Source organism: Diaporthe batatas (assembly GCF_019321695.1).
Source record: "Diaporthe batatas strain CRI 302-4 chromosome Unknown Contig00006, whole genome shotgun sequence".
Taxonomy (NCBI): Eukaryota; Fungi; Ascomycota; class Sordariomycetes; order Diaporthales; family Diaporthaceae; genus Diaporthe; species Diaporthe batatas.
This window is the reverse complement of record NW_025408553.1, coordinates 3028933-3042019: the sequence shown is the minus strand read 5'-3', so window position 1 is coordinate 3042019 and position 13087 is coordinate 3028933. Positions and strand designations below refer to the sequence as shown.

The window sequence follows — 13087 nt, the reverse complement described above, 5'->3', positions numbered from 1 at the left end:
TATATAATTATATTATAAATTAATTATTATTAGTTATATAATTAAATTATAAGTTATAATTTAAACTTTAATAATATTATTTATATTATTTATATTATATTTATTATTACTATTATTATTATTAAATAAATTATTAAAAATCTTTAATAATACTTAATTTATTTATAACCTTTATTTAAAAAGTAATTAATAAATTTATTTTATTTAATTTAATTAATCTAACCTTTATTATAAGTTTATTTAACTTTATTTTTAACTTTTTATAAATAAAGTTTTATAAGTTTTATAAAATTAACTATAATAAAAATATTAAACTTATTTTAAATAATATTTATTATATAATTATATAAGGTATATTAATTTTAAATATTAGTTTATTATTAAATTATATTAATAATTTTATTAAAATTAATAATAAAACCTTTATTATAATTATAAGATAAAAAGTTAAATAAAATTAATATTATATTAACTTACTATTATAAATAATAATATAATATAAAAAAATTTTTATAATTATTAAATAAATTATTAATTAGAATAAAAAAGAAATAATATTTATAAATATTATTATTATTATTTTTATTTAAAATTTTATTAAATAAATTATAATAGTTAATATTAATTAATTTATTTAATATACTTTAAAAGTTTAAATAGTAATTATTTTATAATATTAATTATTATTAGTTATTAATAAAAGGTTTTAATATAAATATTAAAAAATTATAAAAAATATTATTAACCTTATTACTTTTATATAAAATATAATAAATATATATTTATCTTTTAAAACTTATAATATAAATTTAATTTATATAAAAGTAAGTAAGTTTTAATAGTTATTATAATTAAAATTAAATTAGTTTTTAATTAAATAAAAATAGTTTATTAAATTAAATAAAAATAGTTTAAAAGTTAAATAAAAATAGCCTTTTATTAATTATTAATATTAAATCTTTAAAAGCAATAAATTACCCTTTTAATATTTTTATTAAAGTTAACTTTATAATAAATTAATAAAAAAGTATTATTATAAGTTTATAATAAATTAATAAAAAGTATTATTATAACTTTATAATTAATTAAATAAAAGATATTATTATAACTTTATATTTAAAAGTTATAACTTAATTATTATTATTTTTATTTTAATAATTAAAAAAAGAATTTTTATAATTTAATTAATAATATAAAACAATTTATTTTAAACTTATTAATATTTATTTTTAAAATATTAATATTTATATTTTTATTTTTAAATAATAATTTAATTAAAATAATATAATTATTAATTATTATTATTATAATTAAAAATATTTTAATTAATTTAAAAATCTTTTTTATATAATAAATATAAAATATTAAATAAAAATAATATAAAAGGAAGGAAAAGAATTAAAAATTTTAATTATAATATAAAAGAAAGAAAGTTAAATAAATATTAAAAGTTATAAAAGTTTTAAATAAAATAAAAAATATTTATATTAATAAAAATAAAGAAAATATTAAAAGTTTAAAAGAAAATAATTAGAAAAATAAATAATTTATAATAATATAATAAGTTTTTATTATAAAAGTAAAATAAACTTTAATTAAAAAGACTTTTAAAATATTAAATTAAATAAAAATAAAAAAATTTATTAAATTAAATATAAAATATTATTAATTTAAAATATAATATATATATATTATATTTAAAAATATAAAATATAATAAAAAAATTAAAATAATTATTTAATAAAAAATTAAAATTAATTATAATTTTAAATATAAAATAAATAAAAATAAAATAATATAAACTAATTATAAATTAATAAAAAGTAAATAATAATATTTATTAACTTAATAAATTATATTTAAAAATAAATAATTATTAATTAATATATAAATAACTAAATTAAAAAATATATAAATAATAAAAAAGTTAAAAATAAAAAAGTTAATAAAGTTTTTATCTTTTATTAAAATAGTAAATAATTATAAATAAAAGGTTAAAAGAATAGAAAATTTAAAGAAAATTAAATAAGTAGAAGAAATTAAAAGTTAAAAAAATAAATAAGTTAATAAAAATAACTAAAAATTAAAAAAAGGAAATAAAATAACTAATTAATTTATAAAAATATTACTTTTTTTTATTTATATTTAATTTATTAAAATTTTTAAAGTTATTTTTATTTTAATTTAAATTTATTTAATAATAAATAATTTAAATTAGGTTATTATTAAATAATTAACTTTAAATTTTAATTTATTTTTTATTTTTATAATATTTTATAAATATTATATTTAATATTATTAATTAAATTATTTTATTTAAAATATTAATTAATAAAATTATTAATATATAATATAATATTAATATAAATAGTTTTATTATATAAATATTTATAATTATTAAAATTTATAATAATATAATATTTTATATATAATTAATAATATTATTTATAATAATAATAAAATTAATTAATTATTTTAAAATTTTAAAATTATTTATACTTTATATATAAACTTTAAAGTTAATATTAATATTATAATAAAAGTTTTAAATAAATATTAAAAATTTATAAATTTTAAAATAAAAATAAAATATAATTAATTAAAATTAATTAAATATAAGTTTATATATATAATTATATAAATTTAATTTAATTAATAATAATAATAAATAATAAAATATAATAGAAAATTAAATAAATAATATAAATTAATTTTTAATCTTTAATAAAAAGAATAATAATTATAATATTAAAATATAATTAAAGTAAATATAATATATAAATAAATTATAAATTTATTTTATAATTTTATAAATTAATATAAATTAATAATAAATAATATTATTTTTAATAAATTTAATTAATAATAAATAATTATAATTATAAAATAAATTAATATAAAATTTATTAATAATTTATTTTATTTTAATATATATAAAAACTTTATTATAAAGTTTAAAGTTTTAAATTAAAAATAAATATTTAATAAAAGGTTATTTATATAAATAATAAAATAACTTTTCTTTTAATATATAGTTATTTAAATAATAAAAATATAAGGATTATAAAAATTTATAATTAATAAAGAAAAGTTAAATTAAATTAAAATAATAATTATATTAAATTATTACTTTTTTATAATAATTAAATAAAAACTCTTTATAATTTTACTATTAATTAATTATTTATATTTTAAATTATAATTATATTATTATATTATAATAATTTAAATATTATTTAATTATTATTTTACTATTATAAGTTTATTACTTACTAATTATTTATTAATATAAATATAATTATATTATTTTTTAAATTATAATTAAATAAAGTAAGGCTTATTAATTATTATACTTAATATTAAATTTTTATAATTTAAATATTAACTTTATTATTTATATTAATTTAATTAAATATACCTTAAATAACTTAAAAGAGTTAATAGAAATAATTTAAAGTTTAAATTTTCTAATAAATATTATTATATTAAATTTAAAATAAAAGAATTTATTTAATATAAAATAGAAATCTTAATAAATATAATACTTTTATTATTATTAATATTAATTAAATTATATAAAGTTTAATAATAAATATAAGTTAAGTTTATTAAAGTATAATAGTTAGTTATAAATTAAATATATATAATATTATTAAATATTATATATAATATTATTATATAATTTAAATAAATTAATTAAAATAAATAAAAATAAAATTATTTTTTAAAATTTTAATTTTATTTAAATAAATAAAATTATTTAAAAATAATTATTTAATTTATTAAATAAAAATAATTTTTAAATAAAATAATTATATTTTATTATTTAAATTTATAATTTTAATAATTTTATTATAAATAAATAAAAATAATTATTAATAATTAAATTTATAATTATATAAAATAAACTTTTATTTATAAAAATTATTAATATTTAAAATAATTAATATATTTTTAAAATATTAAAAATTTTAAATTTAATTTAAAAGAAATTAAAATTTATAAAAGTTTTAAATTTAAAAACTTTTTTTTAAATTTAACTTTTTTAAAAAAAAAATTAAAAAAAAATTAAATAAAATTAAATAAAATTATAATAATATAATATAATTAAATAAAAAATTAATTATAAAATTATAATTATAAATCTTTTAATCTTATATTTAAAAGGGAAAGAGAGAGTATATTACTACTTTTATACTAGTCTAAAATCCCTTATAGCTATGTCGGCCTGTTTGAGCTTGTGGCGGTTAATGCCGGCAACACTAATCTTTTCAAATGCTTGCCCCTTTTCTATCACTAGAAGTGCAGTAGCATAATGCCGCCCACGCTGGCCCAGCTGGTCGTCCGGGACCTCAGACAGATCCCTATCCAAAATGAGACCGTAGCATTGGATCTTTTCCCGACCTACCATCGTGGAGTCCATTAGGTTAATGAAAGAAACTTCCTGAACTCCACGATATTGTACACCCAGGGTGCTATTATTGTCAACAGCATAGGTCCGATCATGAATTTGGTGTTCAGCCCAGAACCGTTGTTCCTCTAGTATCCCATCCATAGGTATAATTTCCGCTTCCAAGTATGGTGCCCTCACACGAAGGCAAAACACCCGTGAAAGGTCATGCTTCGCCTCAAAGAGCGCAACGAGGTCGATTTGGTCATTTGGTTCGTCCATGACCCCTTCAATTGAGATAACCCATTCTGTAACCTCGTCTGGGGAGGGGCGAGTGAGCGGCCCGAAGTCATTTCGACCCAAACCCGTGCAGGTCCATCCAGTCCATGACCAAGTAGGGAAGCCGACGCGTCGCTCCCCGGGGCAGTCGCATTCCCAACATAGAGATTCAGCAAATCTCTGTGACCAGGATTCCAAAGCTAGTGCCCCTTTCTCGATCGGAAGACCTGAGACATGTCTCTGTCTCTTGGAACCTCTTTCGCAAAATGTCAGAACACCGAGAATACCGTTTAGGATATCTCGCGGATCTCGCATGGTACGTCTGACATATTCATCTATCCTCGGCCAGAGTGATTGGTTTCCTAGTGCGCCGAATGACAGATAGGGAACAGGAAGATCCATCTTGGTATGATGGAGGCCCTTGAGCAGGAGCTCTTTGTTTCGTTCCTCCAATGCTTCAACACGTGCCGTTCTTTCACACTCGAAGTAGACTTGCTGGTCCGTAAAGACAAGGCGATGTGTTGACAACATTCCCTCCTGGAATGTCCAACCCCTTGTAGACCATGCTGAGGCCTCTACCACACATTTTGGATCTGGAAGTGTTGCACAGAGCGTATAGTCGGGAAGACGCACAATAGGGCATCGGCGCTCCGTTCCTACGCCTGGTAACCCATGATCTGGTCCTGCACCGGCAGCAGCTATGATGGTTACTGATGCGCCACCATAGATACGATCCATTTGCGCAATCTGTTCGTGCTTTTCGTTTTTCTCTTCCTGGTTTCGAGGGACTTGTCGTATACAGTATCTGTCGATCCAGAGAAAGCACACGTTCAACTCTCGCGTTACCGAGATAGCATCCAGGATTGTCTTTGGGAGGTGATTCGGTAGTTCGGAATCATCTTGAGCAATAGGCCCCTCCCCAGACGCAATCCCTCCGGAATCGCCCCAGACGTAAGACAGGGCGACATAAGGAACATCTCCTGCGGGGGCAGGAATAACAGTCCGAGTTTCGCAGTCGATCAGCCGCATGCCTGGTACCTTTTCAACGTATTTTCCTCGTTTGCTTCCACACTGCTCATGTCCTTTCCAACACTGTCTCAACCACTTCTTGATCATGTGGAAATCGACTCGGGGTTTGATTAAAGCCGCGGGGAGAGCATTGCTATCTGCTTCAATTGTCCGTGTCTCTGCGAGGTAGCCGACCAACTTATGTAAGAATAATCGAACATGGAGTGTGCCATCGAGTGTCCTAGGAGGTGCATCATCAAATCCGAAGGTCAGACAGATTCTGCATTCGGTCCCATCCGAATCGTCTTCCCGACCAGCCTCATTAGGAGTTCTTATCCCTTTTAATGCTGGTCTGCGTTGCGTCCATTCTGGAAGAAATTCCACGAAAGGATTGATGAAATGCATAGCCTGACAGAATGAACATCGTTCATCATCAAGAACTCTATGCCCAGGGCCGAAAGAAAGGATGGTATCTTGCCCTCTCTCTATGTTTTCCCGAGAGAAAATGCTGGCAAAATCAAGATTCCGGCACCTGTGACAAAGATAAGGCGCATCTTGCCGGTTCATCTTGTTCTCTTCGTCGCTCGGAGATAAGGATCGGGGTTCTGAATTGGCGCTATCCGTGAATGTTACTGAAGCTTCCACTTCTATATGTGTTGAGCCTATATCCTCTGGATGTGTGTTTGCTAACTCTGTATTCGCTGAAGCTTGATCTACCGGCTGTCAGGATTTCGCACTTGGAGTTTAGGATGGGTGTTGCCCACTTGAGGTGCAACAGCCGCTACTGGAGAATGAGAGCGCTTTCTGGTCAACAAGAATTGAGTCCCATCATTCGTGCGGGTGCCCACAAGCAGGATGGAATTGCAAAACTGTGAGGAAACATGCCCTTTAATAGACCATTATCCGCTTGTGTACGGCAAAGCTATGCCGAGCTCCGTGCACTGCCAGACTCTCGCAGATGATCCACTCAAAGTAACCAATGAGTATGCCACACGTATTAACTATCACTCCTTAATGTGACTTATTAGGGAAGCTTATGAACTAGTGATGTGCGTAAGCTGCTGTGCGACTTGAAAATTCTCGTCCGGGACCCGTTACGTAAGGCATGCCGGATATCCCACCCGGGGCCCTAAATACCCTAAGGTACTCTTATTAAAGTTTCAAGTTAAGAATATATAATACCTAGGGTGGTGATTTATTAAATATAGCCTAATTAAGTAATAGCTATCCTGATATCTTCTTTATGAACAACTTCCACATCCTTCCCTAAATCTTCCCCTAGCTTCTTATCAAATGGAGCTTCGTCCTTCCGCCTGATAATCTAGACACTAGCACGACCGACTTTGTACCATGACATGGTAAACAGTTCCTCCATGCCCTCCATAGACAAACCGCGGGTCTCGGGAAAAGCAAAGTAGCAGTACACACCTGGGCAGTCATGAGACAGGTGACTATTGAAAACAATAGGAACGGGCCACACGCATGCATATTGCATGTTGGGCTGCGCACATGTGAGGGCAAAGTTGACTAGGTATTGCTAGGTGATGCACATGGACATGCACACTGATCGAATTTGGATTGGAAATACCTCGGCGTTGATGAGCCAAGGGATTGTGCCCCAAGAGAACGCGTAGGCGATAGCGACCACGTAAATGGCGACCACGGCAGCTCAACCAGCCCCGCTGGTTCGGCTGGAGCCGCTTGAATCCGATGGATTGGCGACCGCAAGGAAAGTGCCTAAGTATAATAGAGAGGCGATAATATTAAAGGAATTAATGAGTAGGGAAACTTTATAATTAAAGTAATCTATAATAAAAAAATAATATATATAAAAAGTAATAAACTTAATAAAATTATAAATATTATTAAATATATAATTTATTATTTTAATATTTAAATAAATAAAAATAAAAATAAAAATATTATAATATATAATTATATTATTATTAAAATATTAAAGGTTAATTTAGAATATTATAATTAATATTATTTTTATAAATATTAAAGAATAATATTTTATAATAAAATATATTAATATTATTAATATTAATTTTAATAATTTATTTAATATTAAATTAAATTTCTTTAAATTTTATATTATAAAAATATTTATTAAATAATAAATAAAAATCTTTAAATATTTATTATATTTTATTAATTTTATTTTTATTTATTAATTAATAAAGAAATTTAAAATAAAAAACTTATAATAGAAAATTAATATATTTAAATTAAATAATAATAACTTTAATATATAATTAATATAAATAAAATATTTTAATATTTTTAACTTTTAATAATTATTATAATTAATAAATTTAATTATTATATTTTATTATTATATAAAATAAATAATAAAATAATTTTTAATTAATTTTTAAAGTTTTTAAATATTATAATTATTATTATATATATTTATATTTATATTTTTAAAGTAATTTATATAATCTAATAAAATATAATTATTATTTTAATTTATATTAAATAAATTAAAATTAAAGTTAATTTAAATATATAATATATTATAATTATAATATAAAAAGTTATATAACTTACTTTATTTTATTAATTTTAATTAGTCTTAGGATCTAACTTTATAAGGAACTCGAGCAGCCTATTAAGGCCGAACATAGCTGCTAAGAAGATTGGAGATAACCGGTCGTTTGATACGGTGTCGAGTGTCGCCTCCATGGGGTGATGATATGGTAGCAGGGCGACCAAGTCAGCGGCTTTTGTCATCCAGGTTTCAAAAGCAAGACTGACTGTCATCTCATCCGCGCCAATAATAAACGACAACATGTGCGAGAAGAGCTCATTATCTCCCCTAGTGGCTTCAGAATCTTCGAAGTGCATTGCCTAGTGAAAGGTGGAGTACACATAATAGATGTTAGTGATCTGCCTTTCCAATGGCTGGCCACCCAGGGGACCACGTGAGCCGACGTCTATGCAGTTAGAGGGGATGAAATTGTGAGCCGGAAAGGGCGAGAATAGGTCCTGCTGGGCGCGGACAGGATAATCTTCCATGGAATGGTGTGCAAATTCAATGGTGTCTCGTCTTGAATCCGTAACAACTAGGTGGCCGCACATTTCAGATATGTGTGTGCAGTGAAGGGTTGCAGCACTGGCATTGGTGAAATTAAGGTATGTGGATAATAAAATATATACATTGGTGGAAGAGAAATTATGTTCTTAGCCTCCTGGTCAAGGCGGACATGGCATTTTTAGACCCGTCGGCGTTACCAGTAGCCGGTGCCTCCTGGCTGGCTTGCTCAGCTACAGCCCTTAGTAGTTCAGGCGACCAAGATGGCCGCCTGTAAACTCGGCAAAGAATATAGCGTCTGGGTGCTGGTTGTTGAGATCACAAGGGGCACTGAGGCTAGTAGGAGTGACATACTCCACAAGCTGCTGAGTCTTAGGGTCGTACTGCGCAACGCGATTCCCAAGGAAGACCAGGTTACCCTCCACAAAGTAGACCTTGCCATCGTTACCGACACGAACCGGGCCGGGCAAAGCCAGTGCGCCGGAGGAACCAATGCTAATGAGACCCTCATCAACCACAGTGGAGTTTCCGGCGGCACGAATGTCGGCAATGAACATCTCAGTCACCTCGCCTGTTGTCACGTCGACGGTGCCAAAGTTTGAACCACCTGTGCCGGTCCACCAGATGAGGCCATCCTTGTCCGTCGCGACACCTTGAACAAGGGATAGCGGTGTTGGGATTTCGTATTCCTTAATCTCTTTGGTGTTGACATCGATGGTGCCGACCCTGTTGCCCAGGATCTCCGAGAAGACCATGGTGTCGCCCGGGCCAGCTTGGATAATGAGAGGGGCCGACAGCGGGTTCGGCAGTGGGTAAAGATCGTACTCGTGCGTGTCAATGTCGAAACGGCCGATGGCATTGAGACCGACGGAGGTGAACCACGCTCCACGGTCGCGGCCGCCAGCGACGTCAATGGTGACGCGGATGCCGGCAGGAAGATTATCGAGGACAGAAATGTTGGTCCAAGGGAAGGGATATTCGGTCATGCTACCATCCTTGGGGTCCAGCTTCACCATGCTGTTGCCGACTACTTCGGAAAACCATAGGTTGCCGTCCGCCAGGAACTCCATGCCGCTGGGCAGGCCCACGGGATTGTTGAGTGGGAATCTTGTCTGTTCCCCGCTCGTCAGGTTTACCCGTAGGATTGTGTTTGATGCGATGAGCTCGACCCAGGCAATGTCAAGTTGGTCAGGGTGGAACTCGGTCTCGCAGGCCGTGTCGAGCAACGAGACCGCGGCATATTCCTCTAGTCCCTTTTCCCGTCTGGGGCGGTTGTGCCCTTTCGCACTGACGAGAGCGGAGGAGCCCAGTAGAAGGCTGACAAGAGTTGGGGTCTTCATTTTCAATACAAAATGTCAGAAGGAGAAACGAGCGACGGTTAAGAAGACACAATTAGGTGTTAAGGAATGACGATGCAAGATGCTGTAAACTGATGTTGTGACAGCGGGATGCTGCTAGAAGTATATAAGCACGCGGGGTTCTCGCCAAGAGGTGTTCACTTTTATCTGCTTCGGCAAGTGCGAAATACACTGTAATCCCTTTTTTTCTTTGTTTGATAATTGTGAGTTGTATTCCAACCCCATTTACTGATGGCTACCAATTAGTCCATTTCGCCACACGTGGCTCGGAGAATTTGTTGTGGTTGAAAGCTGAGACCCGGTTCCTCCTTGTTGGCAGAGTGCATGGACCACTCGTGGAACTTATTGCTGTGCTATTGCAAATCACAGGGCGACTGATTTGAGCTGCCTTGCCTGCGTCCCAAATGTCTGTGCCCATACCGTGTAGTATTGGGAGACTTTACCCACTGGCGTCGTTGAATCATGGTGTGCTATGAAGCCGCCCTCGATTGCTTCGCCCGGTAAATCTTGGCACTTGGGCTGAGTCAGTGCACATGTGGGATGGGCAAATCCTATCCGCAAACGGACATATGGAACCCATCGCTTGATCCATTGGGTTAAAGATGAGCGGCACGAGTAACGAGGCGGAATGAAGTCGACGGAACGCATCTACTGCTAGCCAAACTGAGTAAAGCTGAGGACGGCCCGCGACGTAAGAAACCTTGTCTGACAGCCTGGGGGTCCCCAACGAGGGCCAACCTATACGCAACCGAAATTCTGTATGGGTCCAGTCATCCCGCCTGGAGCCGCACTTGGAACGTGGGGAGGCTGTAAATGGCGCATGAGCTGCCGTAAATGGCAGAGAAGGAGAGGGAGACCCGTTTTGGTGACGCACACCCCATCTCATTTCGTGGCCGTTGGTTCTAGTCATCAAGATCCCATTTCCAACAGACGTCACGGCCTTGAGAGCGGACCTCACAAAATGTGCCTGAAGTCTATCTGGAGGTAAGACAGAAACCTAAGGGGTGATGGGTATTTCAATGATCTCGACTAAGCAATCTAAGATCTGCGCAGACGCTGCAGGTAACTTCAATGTTGCGAATTGCTGAGAGGTCGGTAACGATTCCTAGACTTGAGAAGCGGTGAACCTTGTTGGCTTTGGCCGGTCATGCATTGTGGAGTAATACAAGGTTCCATCTGCTTTATTGTGCCATAACATCCTTTGACAGATACCACAGCATACGGCGCCAGGCACGAAAGAGTAGTAATCCTATCAAATTGAATGTTGTGCAATATTAAAATAAACTATTCATGGGCTTAACTGGACTTCAATACCGATCGAATATCAACCACCACAGCGCCACGCATGATCCTCCACCAGCACACTGCTCCCTGATGAAACTGACTCGAGATTCATTCCAATCTCTAAGAGAAAAACGAGAAGTCACGTTTCGCTTATCTTTCGCGACTGTCTGTGGCTCCCCAGCTCGGCCTTTGCAGAATCCGCCAGTCCCACAACATTGGACGGGGACGCCGCTTGGGACCCCGAGTTGAACCGAGGAGAAGTGTTTATCCTCTGGAACTCACGAACCTTCCTCACCACCTGTCCGTTGGTCATCGTCTGGGTTAGGCAGGAAATTCAACCATGGCCCCTCATTAATGTATCGAGCAAACCCACTCGCCTTCATGGTGTCACTGACCCAAGGCGAGACGCGACGGAGGGTATTGAGCCACCATGTGTCCATGGCTTCGTAGCGCGTAATGTACCCAGACGCGTTCACGATGAGGTCGGCATGGGGCCGCTGTTTCTTCTCATACTCGTCAAAGGTGGCTGCCAGTTCGGTGCTCGTCGGTTTTCGCATGCCATCCCCCTCGCACCTGCGCAAGAGGGGCACGAGCTCGTTCATCAAGTGCACAACGCCTTCCACCGCGAGATTGCCACCCAGTCCCGGGTTGACTGTCGCCTTATGCACCGCGTCTCCTAGCAGGACGACCCTGCCACCAGAATTCCATTTCGTCTGAAGCACTCCCTCTTCAAGCGCCACCATGTTCGCTTTGATTCGACTGTTCCACAGGTCCTTGAAAGTGTACCCAGGGCCGAGGTTGTGGTCTCCATACTTCTCGATTGTGGCCAGTGTTTGCTGTTCGGTAAACCGTGGTGTGTTGGGGCTCTTGGTCACTTTGTCACTTTTGACAAAAAGAAACCAGAAGACGAGATCGCGAACACCAGCGGCAGAGACTCCAGAGAAGCCTGGGTAATAGACGTTGTGCACCATCCGCTCGGGAAGAAACAGTTCGCCCTTCGTGTTGAGATTCCGCGAGGTAGCAAAGATGGCATGATAAGTGCTCACATAGCATTCTCGCATCCGCTGCGCGTCAGCAGCATCAGTGCCGTCTATTTTGTCTGCTAGGAGTCTTCGGATGTGGCTGTGGACGCCGTCGGCGCCTAGGAGGATATCACCCTTGAAAACCTCCCCATTCTCCGTCGTCACCTCGACACCGTCTGCAGACTCGACAAACGAAGCCACGCCAGAGTTGGCACGAACGCAGGACTTGTCTTTGATGGTGTTGTAGATACAGCCTAGCCAGAACTTGCGCTCCATGAAAGCAGTACACCTGTTGCGACACCTGGGTTGATCCGCTTCAGCGACTTGATCCCTATTACCGCAAGTGGGTGCGACTTACAGCTTAGAGATCTCTCGCAGTATCGAAGACTCCTCAAACAAAACCCCCTTTTCATCATAGTGTCGTCTATCCTCAAGAGGAAGTACACCTGCCCTGATTTCAGGCCACACCCCTAACTGCTCCATCACGCGTTGGGTATGGGGGTGGATGGAGATGGATGCACCCAAATGCGGGGCGATTTCGCGCTTCTCCAACAAGACGTAAGCGATCCCGGCCTTCTCCAGAGCCAGAGCTGTCGTCAGGCCTACCAGGCTACCACCAGCAATGATAACCTGGAACCTTTGTGCTGAGTCTGTCATATCGTCGATGAGTGGTCTTTCAGAGATAGTCACGGTGTTGTCTGGAAAT

The 13087-nt window shown here is 33.2% G+C and overlaps 2 protein-coding genes across 2 annotated transcripts; both read right to left on the bottom strand.

The window, feature by feature from the left end:
• Positions 1-8959: 8959 nt before the first annotated feature.
• On the bottom strand, positions 8960-10057 carry KVR01_006049 (uncharacterized protein; the record flags this gene model as incomplete). Its single annotated transcript, XM_044794310.1, has 2 exons — positions 8960-9541; positions 9587-10057. The coding sequence occupies 2 exons, from the start codon at positions 10055-10057 to the stop codon at positions 8960-8962; spliced, it is 1053 nt and encodes a 350-aa protein (XP_044644852.1).
• Positions 10058-11637: 1580 nt separating this feature from the next.
• On the bottom strand, positions 11638-13038 carry KVR01_006029 (uncharacterized protein; the record flags this gene model as incomplete). The annotated part of the gene is made up of 2 exons (XM_044786821.1): positions 11638-12682; positions 12740-13038. 2 exons carry the CDS (start codon positions 13036-13038, stop codon positions 11638-11640), a joined length of 1344 nt encoding a protein of 447 aa, XP_044644832.1.
• Between the last annotated feature and the right edge of the window lie 49 nt (positions 13039-13087).